The sequence below is a fragment of the Seriola lalandi genome, unplaced genomic scaffold (genome assembly GCF_002814215.2).
Source record: "Seriola lalandi dorsalis isolate HSWRI2012SDOR001 ecotype SW California unplaced genomic scaffold, Sedor1 jcf7180002054188, whole genome shotgun sequence".
Taxonomy (NCBI): domain Eukaryota; kingdom Metazoa; phylum Chordata; class Actinopteri; order Carangiformes; family Carangidae; genus Seriola; species Seriola lalandi.
Window position 1 is genome coordinate 1,049,678 of NW_019524741.1, and position 19,423 is coordinate 1,069,100.

Consider the following 19,423-nt stretch of genomic DNA (forward strand, 5'->3'; position numbering starts at 1 on the left):
GGTTTTACTGTAGTCATGGTTTATTCAACAAGTTTATTCTGTCCATCTATACTATATAACTATTTGTAACTATAAAGACCCCAGACCCACATTAACAAAAATTACAAGATTGTATCTTTACAGTAGGCATGATTAGAGTTTACATAAACCAGTGATCCATGAATAAATACATGTGATGTGAGGATAAGCTCAGTGATGAAATAGCTCTAAATATATCCTGTAAAATATTTGCCCGTTGTAGTGATGTACGGATGGCAGTTATATCCGCAGGCACTGTGGTTAATCCCTGGATCGGGCGGGCCGGGTTATAAAAATTTAAATTCTGATTAACAGCGGATGGGTGAAATAATATATAGTGAATGAGGAAAATATGAATTACATTTTCTAACGTGAACATATTTTAAGCTTGATTTATAGAATTAGACTCTGTGTTTGACCTGCTGAACTGGTTATGATTTATTATTTATTTTGGGCAGCAGCCAAACTTAAATGTGAACTTTTAAATGGTTTGTGTTTGGGAAGTAACAGTGACATTCAGAATTTTAGCTTGAATAGATTAAAATTGTCAGCCTTTGTTCAGGCTATTGTGGAAATACCTGTTACCAGCATACTCCAGTGTAATGTTACTATATCATCATCATGCATAATATCCCTCTGAGAAATAATCGTAATGTGTGATCGGATACAAGTGGCTAAATCAGGGAAAATAATTAATTTGGGTGGGGGGTGGGTGGATTATTTATACATACACGTGGATTTGGGCTATATTAGAGTCGATCCGCGCATCACTAGCTCCTTGGTTTGTCGATGAAAGCACAGTGATGTTCTTTTATAATTTTCATTGTCCCTCTTTTCAGGTAAAGGAGTGGCTTTGTCTGAACTGCCAGATGCAGAGAGCTCTAGGAGCATCTGAGCCCACAGGACCTCCTGTAGTTAAACCACAGCCTTCCCCAAGCAAGGTTGAACAGAAGGATATGCCAATATTAGCCCCTAAGGAGAAATCTACAGAACTTACAGCAGTCAAAAAAGAGGTCACTGAACCAACTCCACCCAAAAAAGAAACCCCTAAAGTTGAGGCCCCACAGCCAACTGCAGTCCAAGCAACAGACACATCACGAAAATGTTCTATGCAAAAGACACAGGTCATTTCAGGTACTGAAAAAGGACAGGCCCAAGGTGTAGCCGGTCAGCAGCAGCCTGTTGGAAAACCTCTACAAGGGAAGCTTTCTCAAATTACAAAGCCAGAAGTGAAGGCCAGTCCAGCAAAACAAGAAGCTGTGAAACCACCATTACAGCCCCCAAAATCTCCAACTGCTCCAGCCAAATCTGCACCACCACCAGCTCAGCCTGGTAAACAGGAGTCAGGTGGCTTCTTTGGCTTTGGTGGTCCTAAAACACAGCCTGCTGCAGCAAAGCCTGCAGAGTCAGTGACAGGAAAGATGTTTGGTTTTGGGTCTTCTTTCTTAAGCTCTGCATCGACTTTGATAACCTCAGCTGTCCAGGATGAACCTAAACCTACACCACCAACTCCACGTAAGATGTCCACTACAGCCCATGTCTCTCCTACAACTACACCTCCAGTATCTCCCAAGCTGCCCCCAGCAAAGGAGACCAAACCACCTCCTGCACAGAAATCAGAGCCACCTCAACAGGCCAAGCCTGCTGCATCAGCACAGGCCAAAGTAGAGAAAGCTCTACCTGAGCCTTCAAAGTCCACAGAAGTGACCCAAGCTGCTCCTAAAGCAGATCTGTCCACCTGTCCACTCTGTAAAGTTGAACTCAACATGGGCTCCAAAGATCCTCCCAACTACAACACCTGCACAGAATGCAAGAACACTGTGTGCAATCTTTGTGGATTTAACCCCATGCCTCATACAGGAGAGGTAAGTGCTATAAATACTTACAAGTGTAATTTTCACATGCTTTATGTTATGTGCATGTTTCCACATCATTTACTTTGTATAATTCATCACATTTAGCAAACATATTAACAATGTTATCAAATACACATGACAGAGGGCATACAGTAGCAGTTATTTGAAGATAAAGTATTGGAGATTGAAGGTTTAGATCAATGAACTGGTGAATATTTAAAAGAATGAAAAATCATCCTTAATAATTATTGGTTTAATAGTGTCTAATGTCTACAAAGCTCCTCACTGGCGTTTACTCTTTCTACAAATTTCATATTCACCTGGACAAATTTGAACATGTTCAGTGTCAGTAAATCAAAATGTGTGGCTGATACATGGTTTTCTGTCATGTCAAAAGTAAAGCCTATCAAAGCTCTTTATATCATAATCAACTGCAATATGTCCTGTAATACGTAATGCAAGACCTTTGCTTGCCCGTCCATAAGCAATGCCACATGGGCATTTGAGCATATGATTGACATTTGTAGCATTACAGTTTATGAACGCTTATTTAATAGTTCAAGAGCAATATTTATTTTATTATCAGGTTACAACAGTATACTTGTTATTGTTCTTACTGTTTATTGTTGATTCTTGTGCAGTCAAGCACACCATCTTTCGGGTTGGAGTGTGCGAGCTACACAATTGAGTTTGAGGACTTTTTTGTCTTTCTTGCTTGTCTTTTGACTCTGTGGAATATTCTTCTGCAGTGTAAAGGGTGGGAAACTGAGGGACTGGCTGTCAAACATCCTTTTGTTCCTATTGAAAATACAGCTCACAATAGGCAAAATCTTGCTCCGTTGCTGACTTGATTTTCTTGACAAAGAATATGAATTACAAGTGTGATGGAATAATAGATGAAGGTGCCACATCAGAAAAACCTAAGGAGAGTGTGCTTGAATTGATTTTCAGACTGTGACTTTGAACAGTACTTTGTGTGCATTTAATTAACATCATCTATTATTGACTTACTTTGAGAGATCTCGAATAAAATTCAAAATATACTAAAATGCTGGCTATATGGTGGCGTGGCTCTCTCCACTCAAGTGGCCCGAGTTATTACATAACAGCTCATGAGAAGAGTGCTCTGGCAGACCAGCAGCACTGAAAATGTATTAAAGTGATTGAGGGTTGTGCAACAGTATTAGTGGGATGGGATCTGCTGCCACGGCAGACCAGGGACCAGGGAATCTCCAGTCCCTGTGAGCGATCTGAGATGGCAAAGCCCTGTGATATGCCAATAAGCAGAGGTGAAATGGATTAAGTCCAACACAACACGGTGCAGAACATTAAAGCAGCAGACATTTCCTTCAGGCCATCTGCTATCTCACAGATCAGTGGCTCCACGTAATTCAACAATTTCCCCTTCATTTTATGTGGGTGGTCATAATACACGTGTACTTGCTTTGTGACGTACCCACACATGCAGGTCATTGTTGAATACAAGGCTGTGAAACCTTGCCTTTTTAAGATCCTATATGTTAGGTGCGTTATTACTTCCCTCCCTACACCCCCCTTTTTCGGCTGAACAGCTCACATTTCCATGTGGGGTTAGTTCTATGGCAACAGTATCAACAGTTAATACCTGAAATAATTTGTTTTGTTTTGCCAGACCTGTCTAAAAAGATTTGGTGAAACTATTTAAAGCTTTTATTCTGCTCTCATAGTTATTTCAGTTGTTAGTTTAAAGAAGTTCAAATGATACAACAATGTACTGGAAGTGTTTAAAATGTGGATATAATTCAAAAATGTACCATGTCAGACCACAGTGTAAATCATTTTACTGGAGGTTTTTGAATAAGGTCATTTTCGATGGTAGTGCTTTTATAATGTGAGAGCCTATTAAACAGGAAAAACATTTGGTTCCATTAAATCATAAGAATACGTAACAGATGCATTTATCAAAATGATGTGAGCCTTTATTCAATTGGTGGTAATAGTAAAGTCTTTTTAGGAAAGACAAAGTATTTGTGGCTGACAGTTGTTTGCATGAGAATCTTATTTCTTTATTTCTGCCTTCAGTCTGGTTTCCAAGAGACACTTGAAGGGGGGAAGGGACAAGTATGGATGACTGCTGCTGTGTGTACAATTCATTCCTCATAATAGCTGAGGAAAACAGAAATAGCTTGGCCTTAACACAACGGGATAGGATGAGTCTCCATACTTATTGTTGTCCTATAACATGCTTTACCCAAAGGGGCTGTGCCTGCCTTGAATGTGTGTGGCTTTTTAGTTGAAGGCCAGAAATGCCTCCTTTTAAAATATGAAAAGCACTTGTAAGGTTTAAAAGAAGGGGAGGCCACTTTAGGTAAAGTGAGTGCTAGCAGCAAGTCTATCCATTTTTCCTTTTGCCTGTTCTGCTTCAGCTGATGCCATCAAAAGCCTGGGACTGACTGTTGTCTGATAAGTAGGACACACGTGTTCTTTGTGTGTGACAGCTGAAAAAGTATAAATGATTTTTTTTTAATGGAAATGTTTTCTTTAGTGTTTCTGATGCAAAGCAGTTGGCTTATATTTAAATTTCATTATATGTTTTCTTAAAATATTAGTTTATTATTATAACCTCCACTGGAATTGTACCTACCAATGAAAGGTAGAAAAACAACTGACAAACACATTGTAGAGCTTCCATGAGAGACTGATTTATGATGAGATGCATTATCTCTGACACACAGGCAGCAGGAATTCACCAGCATTAGCATTAACAGCTGTTTACTAGCAGTCTTAGCAAGAGTTTCAGTCATTGTTGCATTTATAAGACAAGAGGTTTAGCATTTGGTCAGAGCAGTATTACCTTTTCAGAGCAGAATGGATGCTACTGCAATTTGCTTTTCAGAAAGTGACATGAGACGGTGTGGCCAGACCGGGACTAGCTTGTTAGCATGCTAATTTCAGTAGAAGAAAAGAAGTCATAGAAATAGAAGCAAAAAAAAAATCAACAGTGACCAGCGCTGGAGACAGCTCTTAGGAAGTAAAGGAATGAAAATTGATGCTGAACAAGCAACATTTCCTTTAGACTGGTAAGAAAACAGCTGTTAACGCTAATGTTGGCTATGCAGCAATAGCTCCTTTAGACCTGCAGTGCAACACTTTTTAAGTTTTTTTAATCTAAGGTTTTGATATTCTTTACACACATCAGGTCTTTGTGTAAGAAGTTTTCTTCTGTAGGCCGGCAGCCACAGATTGTTGACACCCCCTTAGTGCACTTAGTGACAGTGTAAAAATAGTCACTGAGGAGAGACCAAGCACAACCTACCTGCTGCATCCTTGCTCTGTACTACTCTTTTCACAGCCTCCTTTAAAAGTTTCAACGAGGTTAGCAGTGCAGAAGTTAAGGATGCTTTGGTCTTTACGCTGCATTAAAACTTGAAATAGTCAAACATAAATGAACAAAGAAGTCATTGCCATTTATTGCCACTGCTCTCAGTAAAGATTATTATATTGCTCTATTTGCTTTTGACAGGATAGAGTATGCTTGATGTGTCATGACATTTTAAAGGCTGTGACACTTATCCCTCAAGCTACATTGAGTTCACTGAACACAAGAAAGGGATCTATGTTGCCATTTAATACATGCTGTGGTTTTCTGTCAGAGGAAAAGGAATAAGACCTCCCCTAAGAGGTTCAGCTTTGTCAGACTACCTCCCAGTCTTTATTTTCTGTGTATTTGCTTTCTATTTGCCACACCCTCTTACTCCCTCGTCTTCTCCAATCTTTGCCCCATTGCACGCTGCCGTCGAATGAAAGTTTGCTGATGCCCTATTTGTCGGACTGAAAAAAGCAGGGGGTGTATTTCCTTGTCTTTATAATGAAGCACTCTGCTTATTAGAGATTAGTAGGTCAACATTCTCTATTATCAGAGGGCTTGATTTATGAGGAGTTCTTCTCTGTGGGGGCTCCTGAAAGCCAAGTATATTAGCCAGCTACAGCTTGTGCCAAAGGCATTTGCCAGAAAATCAATAAGAAACGTAGCAGCTCCAGTATCAACAGCAGGAAAGCACTGAAGAGAGGCTGAGAAATAGTGATGTAGTCCACGGCTCCAAGGCCATCCCCTCAGTGTAGCTATCATAAAATGTAAATTAGAGGACCACTTTGATCCCCAGTTACTGTGTCTCATAAGAAGATGTGAGTTAGTGCAAAGAATACAAACTCAAATTACTGGGTTGATTCATTTGGGTGGAAATGCAAGAGTGACAGGTCTTTACTGATAATTTTACATTTGACTTACAATGTCTTTGTGGAACCACACACCTGTCATACCTAATGCTGATAGTGAACAAGATTTATTCCCCTTGTCAGTTATCCATAATACATGGTGGAATGTACCTAATGTGTATGTGGGAGATGAATACCAATATACACATTTGTGTAATTTGAATGAAAGTAAGCTTGATGTGGGTTCTTCTACTAAGGTGTTCCATAAATGCAGAATGTCTTTAGCTGTGAATAAAGTGAACTGGGCAGTTCGTTATAAAGCTTAGCAGATCCAGCCTAATGCAGCGCGCCTGTGTGTCAAGAGTATAATTTCCTGACTGCTGTCATTGTGAAGGTCTGGTAATCCAGCTCACAGGCTAATCGTGGGGAGCAGTCTTTCCCACAGCTCTCTGCTTGAGGCTCCTGCTCTTTACTCATAAAATAGATTTAATTAGACAAAAGGGTGATGGCGACTTTCCAAACCCTGTGGCTCTGATGCATGGCTTGGAGACTGTGTGGCTGTGACTGGCTCTGGAAGGGAGTGTGATGGGATTAGGTCTTTTTGATGACTGAGATGGTTTTTTTTTGCACTTTGGTTTACACAGACACATCTTTGCTGATTTGCTTGGCATTAATTTGGCTTATGATATACAGTGCAGATGCAAAAGTGCAACCCCTCCCTCATTTGCATACTTTTGTAATTGCTCTGTCCATCTGGTCTCCACTTGGGTTAAAAAAGGTCAGTTATCATGCTGAGACATGGACTTGTGCAATACCAGCACATGGAGAGGTGTGAGGGGCAGGGCCATATTTAGATTGGAGGACAGGGAGAATACAGTAGACCAGCAGAAAGATCAGGAATGCACTGCCATGGCTCAGCCATCTGTGAACACTGCTGTTTCATCCTTGGTTGTCTGTCTTAAATGATAGGTCCTCTCAAGTTTGTCCTGTCAGGGGGAAGTAGAATTAAAATGGGGACTACACCACAATATAAGTAGTTTAATGAATTATGCAAACATGTTTTTGGCAATCCTGCTGTTTATTGTTGATATGTGTTAATTTCATTTTACAATTATCCAGTTTTTTATTTATTAGTACAAGCTAGGACGCAACTGATGTTAGGAATGTGAAAGTCCTCTGTAATTATGTTTATTTACACACCACTATCTCTTGAGGAGAAAAAAATTATCTTGTTTGTCATTCAAGGGTATTTCTAAGTAAAATTGAATGATGAGTTGTTCATTTCATGCTTTTTTATATTTTCATATTGTCCCGAATTCAGACAGCTCAGGATTTCATCTACAGACAGAGGAATATATTTTTAAACATCTTTTCCATTTTACAGTTATAACTTAATTTCTTTCCATAGCTATAAATCGGTGGATATGAGCTGCCTCTGATGAGGTCTTTGTGCTGGGTCTATAAGATGATCAGAAAAATAGGAAGAGCTGAAGTATGTGATACTAATTTATCACCTGAATGGCCTCGGTAGTGACATGATTTTGCTGATTAGCATATGCATGCGACAGGAGTGCGTTCCTTGTTAGCTCTGATTACATCCTGCAAGCGTGACAGAGGAGAAGAAAGAGAAGTGGAGGGATGTGTGGGAATTATAGCTTCGACAGATGTTTAAGGCAGAATCCTTGCACATAATAATCAACTCTATTTTATCAACTCTATTTATTTAAGAAGTACTGATTTATGAGATATTCTGTACTCTAGATGAGCGAAGTGCTATAAATGGCAGTGTATTAAGTTTTTACAAAGAAAAATAAATTACCATCTTTAAGATTTTATGTGAACCCATATAACTTAGTAACTTCAAAGGTAAACGTCAGTGAGGCTGGGCTTGCAACAGATCCCAGGAAATTGAGGTTTAAGTGATTTATTGGTTTACGTGATTATCAGCATCATGCACTATGCTGATGAGGCTTTGTTTGATACTGTAGGGAACAAATAGGATTATCATATTCCTGACTGAACCCACAACTGACTGAACAAAAGCATATCAGTATCAATCAAGCTGGATGCATCAGTATCACTTTTCTCCAAAGTCAAGTGATGTTTTGCATTAATTATGACTTTAAGACTATATGTATTATGTTTTCATTAGCTCTAAGCTGTCAGTGAAAGCATTTTACAGCAATGCAGTTACCCATGCTTTTCTTGCAGTGTTGCTGCTGCACACTGTCTCAGGGTAGGATAGGAGAATTTATATTTTCAATGATGCTCTATTTGCAGCAGATCTATGTAAACACACTTTCTAAATATGTATTCTCTGTAAAGCAACTGCTTGGAAATTTGAGACAATAATAATAACCATTAGTAGGACAAAAAAGTTTCACATTAATTAAAGTGAACATATTTAAGTGATCTCTCTAGTCTTGTCTATATGTTTAGGAGTATGATCACAACAGGTCTTAGCAGTGTGATAATTTAGGCTTGTTTATGCGAACAAAGATGAAATGTCCGGCACAGCTGGATTGTAAGAGCAAGATTAAGCCAGGGTATGACTGAGGGCAAATTACATCACTTGCTAAAGCCCAACTCAGCACATGAGCCCATGAACTATGTTATTCATTACGTCACTGCATCCTGAACCAGTGCTAATCTCCTAGACAATGTGTGTGTTTGGAGACACATCCTAATACTTCTCTGGTTTATAAAGTGCATCAACATTAGTGGTTACATGTGCCCATTGCTGTTCCATATTTAAGATGTATTAAATGCGTACAGGTTAAAATACTTTATCTTATGCCTAAAGCAATTAACACTTACTGGTGTTTCACAAATAGGGTATGTGTGCGATATAATCTCCTCCTTTGCCCTGTGTATCTGAACTGCTCTCCCTGGCTCTGCAGAGGTAGGCGCATTGCTGTGATTTGGTCTGCTCGGCTGCTACAGACACACTGCTTTATCTGTTGACAGCTTACGCCTTTCCTCTCCTCCTTAACTGTTCATTAATGGAGCTTAGATGTGATAAGAAATGTGTCTTCAGAGGATTAAAATTTGAAAGTAGTAGCATTGCTTGTAAAATGTGATTAGTTCTTTTGGCAAGGTAAGCATTTTTATTGCTATCTTACAAGTGTCTTAAGTTCTAGTACAACAGCAGCAAGCATGATAATGTTAGAGACCAGAAGATTCTATTGAAAATGTTATGTTGAATATTCCCGTGTAAATGCTTTGGTTGTTTGAATTGTCCAGCAATTTTAATGTGTGGTTAAGGTTGTATTTATTTTACTTTGAGTGCTCTGGTATTACTCAGCATAAGAGATCGTTGTATTGTACTATGTTTATATTTTCAACAAATCAAAGATTTTCATCGTTGAAAATGTGAAAACTATGAGTTATTATCCACTGCAACACACGGCAGTACATCATGTAGTTAGTGTGTTTTTTTTTTTAACTAATATTTCACCTCTATATCATTTCAACTCTCAAGTTACAGTCTGAGACCTAAATGTGTCCCCACATAATTGGAGCCTGCTCTTACTCACAAATTTAATGATAGGCATTTTAATACTAAGACTAGACACTAAACAACTCGGTATAAATTTGCAATGTTTTTGCTGTATGTTTGTTTGTTTATTTAGTATTTATAAAAACTAGAGTAGAATTTAGAGGTATGTGACAAAGGGTTAAGGCAGTATGTGAGGCTTGTTTTCAGAAAGTCCCATCCACAAAGCCAGTTTTAGAAAACTAGAGCTATGTTAGAATGGCTATCATTACAGTTTTAAATGAGGCTTTACCAGTGTAATAAACTGTTAGACTAAAATGCTGGTTCTGTGTGAAAGTTGAGCTTCAGCCCTGCTACTCCCTCAGTGCTGTTATTATGGTCATAAATCAAAATAAAATGCAAAGTTAAAAAAAAGTTAAAAATACTGCACTGCAACAAATACATAAACTCTATTGGTTTAATGTATTTCAATTAAAAAAACATTTGCCCCATGTCGAGGATTTCACTAGTACAAAATAAATAGCACATGCACTTGCTTTTATTCTCAATCAGAGCTTACAAAAATTCTGCAAGGACTACAAACCCACCCTTAACAAATACATACCAGTTAAGTCAACAACACCAAACTTACAATATGAGGAGGGGGGTTGTAACAGTGGAGCAGCTAATGGCACTGGCATAAGTGTATCAGCTTTGTAATAGTGAAAAGTAGCAGGTTACAAAGCCACAGCTGTGCTGTTCACCTGTACGAATATAATTGTATGCTATTAGTTAGCTGATAGCCAAGCAGCTGATGAATGAGCCACTGATGGTAAAGCATGAATGAAGCAGCTGATGCTAATCAGCTAATGCAAGCATGACTTCAGTGCACTACAGTGCTAACACAATACTTAAGTTAAACCTGCAAAACAAATAAATTGCTTCAATAAAGGCTATAATTAGTCTGATCACATTATATCACATTCACATTTGCCTTTGTGGAATAACTTAGTGCTGGATCAGTTAGCTGAATTAGGGTCACTCAAGCCAATTGCCAGTTGGATATGTGATAGTCCACAAGGCTTAAACAAAATAATTGAGTCTGTAAGATGTTTTTATGTTAATATTGGTCCTAATCATAAAGTGTGTTTGCTTGTTTGATTACAGAAGGAATGGCTGTGTCTGAACTGCCAGACTCAAAGGGCTTTGTCGGGACAGCTGGGAGACTCAGAAAAAATGCCGAAGCCTTCACCCGTGTCTGCCAAGCCAGAGACCCAGGCCACACCTACAACCAAAACAGCAGAGCCCAAAACTGCCCTTCCAAAGGCAGAGCCCACACCTGCGGCCCCAAAAACACAGCCCACACCTGCGGCCATCAAGGCAGTACCAACAGATACAACCCCAAAGGTGCAACCTACATCTGTGAAGATGGAAACCACACCTACAGCAGCTTCCACACAAATCGAGCTCGAGACCGCACTTATACCCACAACAGCAAAGATTACACCTGTTACAGAGGAAAAAGAGCCTCAAGCAGCATCCACAGCAGAACCCACTATACCCACTATGGCCCCTGTGCAAAAGACAGTAGCACCACCAAAGGCTGACATGTTGAACACAGACGTTCTCAAAACTGTGACAGTGGAAACTAAAGAAGAGGCTGTGAAAATGGAGCACAGTGTGGCAGAAGTTCTCACAGCTGAAGAGTCTAAACCTGACCTTCCAAAAGTCAAAGTTGAATCCAGTGTAGCTGTAGCTTCATCTGTCCCAGTGAAAGAGGCACCAGTTGAACCCACCGCCCCTATTGCTGCAGAGGATGCTCTGGCTGGAGTTGTTCCAGAGACTGAAACAATGCCAGAGTTGTCTTCTGAAGAGACGATTATTAAAGAAGTGCAGCCCGATGATTACATCGAACTTACAGAAGCAACAAAATCTTTACAGCAAGAAGAGGTGCAACCAAAGACACAAGAAACACAGCTGGCATTGGAGATAGAACCAGTGATAGAAGCAGACAGCAAAGTGGAAGTGGCTGATAAGTTGGTTGAAAAGATTATTGATGCCACCTCACCTCCAGAGACACAAACAGTATCTACAGAGAGCATAATCATAAAAGTAAGAATGGCTCCTCTTTCTAAAAATTATTAATGTAATGACAAATATTCAATTAAAAATGATAAAATCAAAATTGTATATAAAAAAACTATATGCTAGGATGATCCTTCTGTTATCCCTTAAAGATTAAATTGTGCTTCAAGTGTAAATATGAATGTTGTCTTTAAAACATGTAGGCACCTAATTCATAGCTGTGCTGAAATTAATGTTTGGCTACAAAAATACTTGTAGTCTTCATATATTTCCTCTAACAGTGTTGGAAAAATTGCATTCGCTGCTTCATTAAATGCAAATGTGAAGCATTTGAAGTAATGACTTGTATTTATTAGTCATTACTATCTTACTGCATTGCATTGCAGATTTTTGTTAATGTCACTTTCATTATTTGCTCACCCATTAATAATTAGTTACTTTGTCCCTCATTTTCACCTTATGATGACATTAGTGTGGTAACACCAAAAACTATTGATGGAATTTTTATGACTGCTGTGGAAAGATGTGTCTTACAACTACACTCAGAGGTTTCAATGACACCAGTTAACTTGATACGTTCCGTTGAGCTTGTTTATGTGTCTTCTATAATATGTTGACCACATTGATTATTAATAGTTGTTACGATTTGAGTGAATGATACATCTTCCCACTGTATTACAAGTAAAAACATGGTAAAATATCTGGCAGTTTGTCTATTTTGGCCATTTCATCAAGAATGTATTTACTATTATCTTAACTTTTTTTGTTTGTTTGTTGTTTTTTCACATTTTAGGACCAAGATGAGACCAGAAAAGAGCCAATGAAAGAAAGAAAGGTTTCCTTACCTACTGGGCAGGTTTTCCCTGTGACAGCTACCGAGCCTAAATCCAAAGGAGAGGAGCATGAAGAAGATCAACCTCAGATTTTACCTATATCACGGGAATTAAAGGCTGAGCAGGTGGTTAGTGATACAAGGAAAAATGATATAAAGACGGAACCATCCATGCCAGTAAAAGAGGAACTCAAAGCTGAGAGAAGGCGCCTAAGTTTCCAAGCAATGAATGACAGCAGTGAAAGTGAGCTCACACCTTCACCCTCGCCTAAAGTCCAGAGAAGGAAGCTGGAGGTGACAAATATTTCATCCAGCAGTGAGGACATCAAAACTGAAAGTGCTGGCTCCTCTGTTGAAGATGAAGAGTTCATCCGCAAACAGATAATGGGTATGGGTGATGAAGAAGAAATGTCTCTTTCAGAAGATGAGAAAGAAAGGAATTTGGCCAATGAGGAAGCTATCAAGGAGGCTGAGCTTGATAATGCCTCAGTGACAGCAAAACCTCTTTCTAGAAAAGGTAGCACGGACAATGAAGACAGCCCAGCCAGGAAAAAAGACCTCCCAAAAACTGGCACTGCAACTGCTCAAGATGCTCCTGAAACAATGCCCAGCACTACTTTCAGGAAAGCCATTCCAGTCACAAGACAGAGACAAAGCACTGATGAAGAAGTAGAGAGCATTACAGAATCCCTGTCAAAGGGATCATCTAGTGTTCAGGCATCTAGCTTTACCCCAGGATCTTCACCTACATCAGCTTCATCTCTGGAGGAGGACAGTGATAGTAGTCCCAGTCACAGGAAAGTCAGTGGGGACAAACAGCATCGCAAAGGTAAGCACAGGCAGCCAACCCAGCCTCTCCCAACTATTGAAGACTCTTCTGAGGATGAGAAGAGAAAGGAAGAAGACAAGCCTAGGAAAGACAAAGATGAACTTAGAGCCCGTGGCCAACCACTGTCTCCAGCTGAAGATGCTTCCTCCACAGAGGATCTGAGACAGCTCACTGTAATGGATGAAACCAGTGGAACATCTGGCTCTGAGTACTCTGCCAGTATAGAATCAGAACCAGAGGCTAGGCAAGCTGTACAGAGAGGAGACAAGCCTTCACCAACAGTGATACCATACACTCCTACTGATCCATTTAAAGAAAAAGATACTGTGACAAAATCACTGAAGAGTGCCGAAGAAGCATATGAGGAAATAATTCAGAAGACAAAAGCTATTCCAGGGGAGAGTCCTCCTGATGTTGAGCCGCTCTATGGGGGAATGGCAATCGAGGACTATCTTTATGAATCCTTAGTTGAGGAGCCTGAAATTAAAATGAGTGAACGTCAAGTGGAAGAACCCAAACATGATACTGGCTCTGAATCTCTCAAGAAACTTAGGTCACCAGAGGAGGTTTATGAGGAGATGATGCAAAAAAAGAGAGAACTGATGATGATAGAGCAAGAGTTTCAGCAGGCTCAGACTGCCATGGAATCTTCCTCACCAGGGGCTTCAGTCACTGGGCCTCCATCAGTTGCTGAGACCTGTGTGGTAACCATGCCCACGGAGGAGACTTTCCTCACTGGGCAAAGTGATATGCCTCTTACAGAGACTGAAGCTTCCAGTGAAGTGCCAGTAAAGAAAAAGAAACGTCCAGCTCCACCACGCCCCTCTGAACCCCCTAAGCGACCGGAGGTGACTGTTGTTCCAAGTACTCCTAGTGGATCTATAGGTTTTGTTAGGCCTATGGTTCCTCAAGATCCTGCACTCAGAAAAGCATTGTTCCCCATACCAGACCTCAAAATTACCCAGTGTTCATCTGGGGAGGAAGAGGATGACAGTCTTGCAGATGAGTATGGTGTTGGTATTTCCTCTGACATTACCCCAAGTGATGACTCTGAGACTAAAGAAGATCCATCCATAAGCCCACCTTTGTCGGAAACTACTGAAATAGAGCCTATATGTGTGGTCTGTGAAATTCCAGAGCCAAAACCTATTCCAACTCCAATATCAGCCCCAGAACTCACTACTACACCTTCCCCTGTATCACCTATGTCACCTCCAACGTCACCGGCCACTCCAGATTCCAGTTTGGCTTCTAATGCTACATCTTCATTCTCATTCCAGGCTCAAACCCCTCTGTCATCAGATTCAACTCCACTGTCTACACCCACACCTCCAACTAAATTTGTAACCCAATCACCTCCAGAGGTCTCACCACCATCGCCTGCCACAATTGCAGCAGTACCGTCAAGTGTGGGCTCAGTCTCTCATCCCACTCCAACCACAGTTATAGTTACAATACCAGATGTGGTTTCCGACCCATCCAAAGCTCAAACAACTGCAGTAGTTCAGGTTAAGCCTTCTACAGTTGAATCCCCAAGTCAAGCCCCAGTGGAGATGTCTACTGCACCTGTTGTGGTCCAAATGCCAGACTTGGTTTCATCTCCATCTCAGGTGCCTATTGAGGCTCCAGCTGTTATACAGGTCTCAGCACCAAGTGCAGCACCTGCTGTTGTCTCAGCTCAACCTACAACCCTAGTTACAGCAACACCTGTTGCAGTCTCCACTCCAGCTTCAGCTCATGTTGTTTCTGCTTCTGTCACTCTGGCCTCATGCCCTGGGCCAGTCATAGTCCAGATGCCAGACCTGGTTTCAACTACATCTCCAATCTCTGCACAAACCCCACCATCGGTCTCAGCACTTGTAACAACTCCAGCTCAAGCCCAAGCCAAAGTGGTACATTCAGTCGCTGTACAGCCAGCTGTCCCATCAGTGACCCCAGTGGTAGTTCCAATTCCAGCTCAAACAGCCCAGTTGCCTGCACCAGCTCCGGCATCAACTACTATAGTCAAAAAGAAGGTTCCACCCCCTCCTCCCCCTCGGTCTACTTCAGTGTCATTACCTGAGCCGAACACTGAACTGCCACTTGAAAGAACTGTTCAGCATGTCACCCCTACTATGACCACTACCAAAGCTATGGGAACCACAGTATCTGGCCAGCCAATGCAGTCTGTAGTTGTGGATATACAGCCAAGAATGGAAGATATGCAACCAGATAGCGTGGCTGTACCTCATATAGTGACCCCAACCAGACAAGGGCATGTAGTCATTATAGTGCCGAGTGGGGAAAATATATCATTGCTTGGTACTCAAATAGCCACACACATTGCCTCCGATATACCCAGCCCAGATATAGCTTCACTGCCCACTAAGGTGTCAGCAGCGCCCGTAGCTTCAGCTCCACCACTTCAGCCTAAACCTATAACAGAGATAAAAGCTGCAGATACAGTAGAAATACCTGTGGCAGATACACCTCCACCACCTCCTCCTACATTACCCAAGACAATGTCACCAATTCCCACTGCAGTAACAATTGGCGCAGTAACAGTAGCACAAGTTTCTGTTACAACAACTGGCCCTTGTCAAACCACCAAGCCTCCGCCACCTATACCACCTAAGCCTATATCAATTCCAGCTGGACTGGTTTTCAGCCACAAGCCAGGAGAGACTGTCAAACCACCACCTCCTCCAGTGGCCCCTAAAGCTGCAACACTACCCAGGACTAAAGAACCTCCAAATGCTCTGACACTTAGCCTGACACGACCTGTGGAGTCAAAATTAGGTGCAACATCTCCTAAGTCACCTTTGTCTCCTAGACATGCCAAATGTTTGCAAACCTATGTGGTGATAACCCTTCCATCTGAGCCTGGCTCACCAACAGAGGGCATAACAGTCCAGGCACCTGTAAGACGAGGATCCATCCCATCTACCAAAGTGTCAGGGCTACGGACCACACCTTCAGAGCAGAAAACACCTACTGAGGCATTCTCAGCACAGGCTACAGTGAGGAGAGCCTCTGTCCCCACAGTAAGGCATCCACCTCCAATACCTGTACCTCCAACTGTGGCAGCAGAACAGGTCACACCCTCGGAGGTAATAGCTCCCAAAGTGCAAACCAGGAGAGACTCTGTGCCTTCTGTAGTGCAACCACCACCATCTGTGGCTGATGTCATCACAGTATCATCAGGCCAGGACACATCCATTCAGGTACATAGTGTACCGCTTCCAATTAAGAAACCATATGTGCAACAACAACAATCAATTGTGCCACCACCACCACCACCACCTAAAACAATATCTGAGGTCATCACAATGCCCTCAGAGCCAAAGGTTCTTATTCAACCACTAACGGTCCAAGCCACAGTAAAGACACAGTCTATACCATCTGCTGCTCAGCATCCGTATATAGCAGCAGATGTCATAACAGCTCCACCAGAGGTTATGACTGAACCACTAGCTCATCAGGCCCCAATACCAACTGTACATGTGCAGCCACAGCCACTGACAGAAGTTGTTGTTGTACCACTGCATCTACCACCATTAGATGCACTAGTTCTCCAAGATATACCCGCTGCAGTCTCCTCAACTATTTTTTATCCACAAGCTACAACTCAAATAGAAATGCTACAAAAAGAACAGGATATGCCTACTGATGTCATTGTCACTGAGGCAGTTATAACATCATTGATACCAGGAGTGAGTCAGCAAATTCCTGTTCAAGAGCAATTTGCAGAAGCTGAAGCAGTGACTCACTCTACAGAGCAAGAATTGTCAACAGATACTCACACCATTGCTGAACTTCCATCAGTATTACAAAATGTTCAGCCTTTTGAAGTTCTGCCTATAGTGACACAGAGGCTATCTACGCAGCAACCACAACTTATAGCTGAAGTGGTAACTTTCCCTACAAAGTTTGAATTACCTACTGAGGTTATTACAACTGATGCTGCTGTTAGAATACCAACAACAGTATCTCCAGTACCACATCCTCTAACTATAGCAACTGAAGTTACCCCAACACCTGAAGTAGTTAAGTTAATGCTACTACCTACAGTTGATAAGATGACAACTCCTACATTTTCTGAAGTAACAAGAACACCTCCTGTGATGCAAGTCCAAAAAATGGCAGTGCAGCCAGAAGTCCCTCCTGTTACTTATATACCACAGGTCTATGGAGCAATTACATCTTCAGTCAGTTCACATTCAACGATTCCACTGGAAGTTATAGCATTGCAGCCTGAACGTGAGACACCCACAGAGATTATGACAAAGGATGCTGATGTAAGCAGAGCTACAATACCATCGTCAGTAATGCAGCCTCAGGGAGTAACTGTGATGCCAGTTGGGGTTATTACAACTGAGGAAACCAGAAGTAGGAGAAGGACATCTATATCATCCGTAGTACAGCCAGCGTACACAACAAGTGAGATATTTACTTATCCCAAAGAGTATGAAATGCCCACACAGGTTGTTACAACTGAGGCCTTTGCTGCCACCAGGAGAGAATCCATAACCATGCAGCAAACATTACCACTGGCACAGGTAGTAAGCATGCCAGCTGAAAAAGACATTCCTATCGATGGTTATGGTGTTCAGGTCCCCTACAGGAGAGGATCTATTCCTTCAACAGAACAACAACCACAGGTGTTAAGTTATTCATCAGAATATGATCAGCCTCTGGAGATAATAACCACGGAAGCATACACCAGGAGAACCTCAGTGCCTGCTGCACAGGATATTCCACAGGGTGTGTCTGTGGCTCCAGTCACCATCACTAAAATTCAGCAAGAGTCTATTGAGAGCCAAGAGATTCGGGGACCAGAAAAGGTGGTCTCCAGTATGAGTCACATGTATTCTTCTTCAATTTCCACCTCAGGTCAACCCCCTGAAAGCCTGCCTAGTCTGGTCACTCAGGTGGTCACCACTGAGGTCCAGAGGACCACTGTTTCTGTTGTCCATGAAAGACTTCCACAGGTTCCTCCACCCAGTGTAGCAATCACTATACAACCAGATGTAGCTAAAGTACAACCTCTGCCAAAACAGAATGGGAAGACAATATATCCTGGTGATGTTATCGATTTACGTACTATGAAGGTTGGCGTAAGGATGACTGAACAAGGCATGGACCTAACACCACCTGAGTCATGTCGACAGTCTTTTTCAAGTGACTCTAGTGGGCGTCAAATCACAGCAGTGCAGCCTGAGATAGTAAATCTCAGTGCAGTGATCACCCCTGCAACCACACTGTCTGTTGTCACTGACAGCATCACAATAGTCACATGCACAGCCACCATTGCTTCATATAAGAACACTCCAGCAGAGAAACCACTCGATTTACAGGGCCCTGTTACATCATTACCTCTGCCTCTCACCACATGCAAACCATTCGAACCACTAGCACAGATTGTATACAGACCTGTGAACTCTCAGCCCATAGTCAGTGCTGTAGGATCCACAGCTCAGGACATACCCATTAATCTTTCCTTTGGAGCTCTCGTACCCTCAGGAGTCAAACAGCCATCAGCAGCCATCAGCAATGGAGGTCCTGTCCTTTCTCTAGAAACCACAGGGGCCATGGATCTGTCAAACTACAGACCAATGAGAGCAATGGTAGCTTTATCTGGCACAAGCCCAGGAGTGGTGACCACTGTTGTGGAAGAAGATGGGACACCAGTCGACCTTACAGCTGGTAGGAGGAGTGTGTGCTGTGATGTCATTTACAAGCTACCATTTACAGGAAGCTGCAGAACACAGCCTCCGGTTACAACCCAGCCTGACAACCGTTTTGGCTACAGAGATGACCACTACCAATATGATAATGCTGGAATTTATGGTATCAAAGGCATGAATGGTATAAAAGCATCAATGTCTGAGACCAACCTGACGGAGGCAGGACTTTTCTCCTATGATCCCAAGAATGATTATGACTATCTCAGTGGATCTTCAGATGGCGCTATAGACCTCACTGCTGCCAAACTTTCTGCTGGTGAGTATTGGGGTATTTCAGCATGTTTACTGCCATGCTCTGTTTGGTTTTTGGGCTTGCATTTGATTAGTTCAATAAATTGTAAACTTTTATTTACAGAGTGTCTTTTCTCTTTTTCTTATACTGTAACAGTTCAATACTTTGCTTGCTGA

General features: G+C 41.6%; 1 protein-coding gene across 1 annotated transcript in view; it reads left to right on the forward strand.

Moving 5' to 3' along the window:
• pclob (piccolo presynaptic cytomatrix protein b) overlaps window positions 1-19,423 on the forward strand; it is a 56,701-nt gene that overhangs the window by 12,574 nt on the left and 24,704 nt on the right. Inside the window, exons 10-12 of the mRNA XM_023403986.2 lie at window positions 858-1,883; window positions 10,711-11,655; window positions 12,422-19,271. Of these exons, the coding sequence (XP_023259754.1) occupies window positions 858-1,883; window positions 10,711-11,655; window positions 12,422-19,271 (8,821 nt within the window). The remainder of the gene's footprint in view (window positions 1-857; window positions 1,884-10,710; window positions 11,656-12,421; window positions 19,272-19,423) is intronic.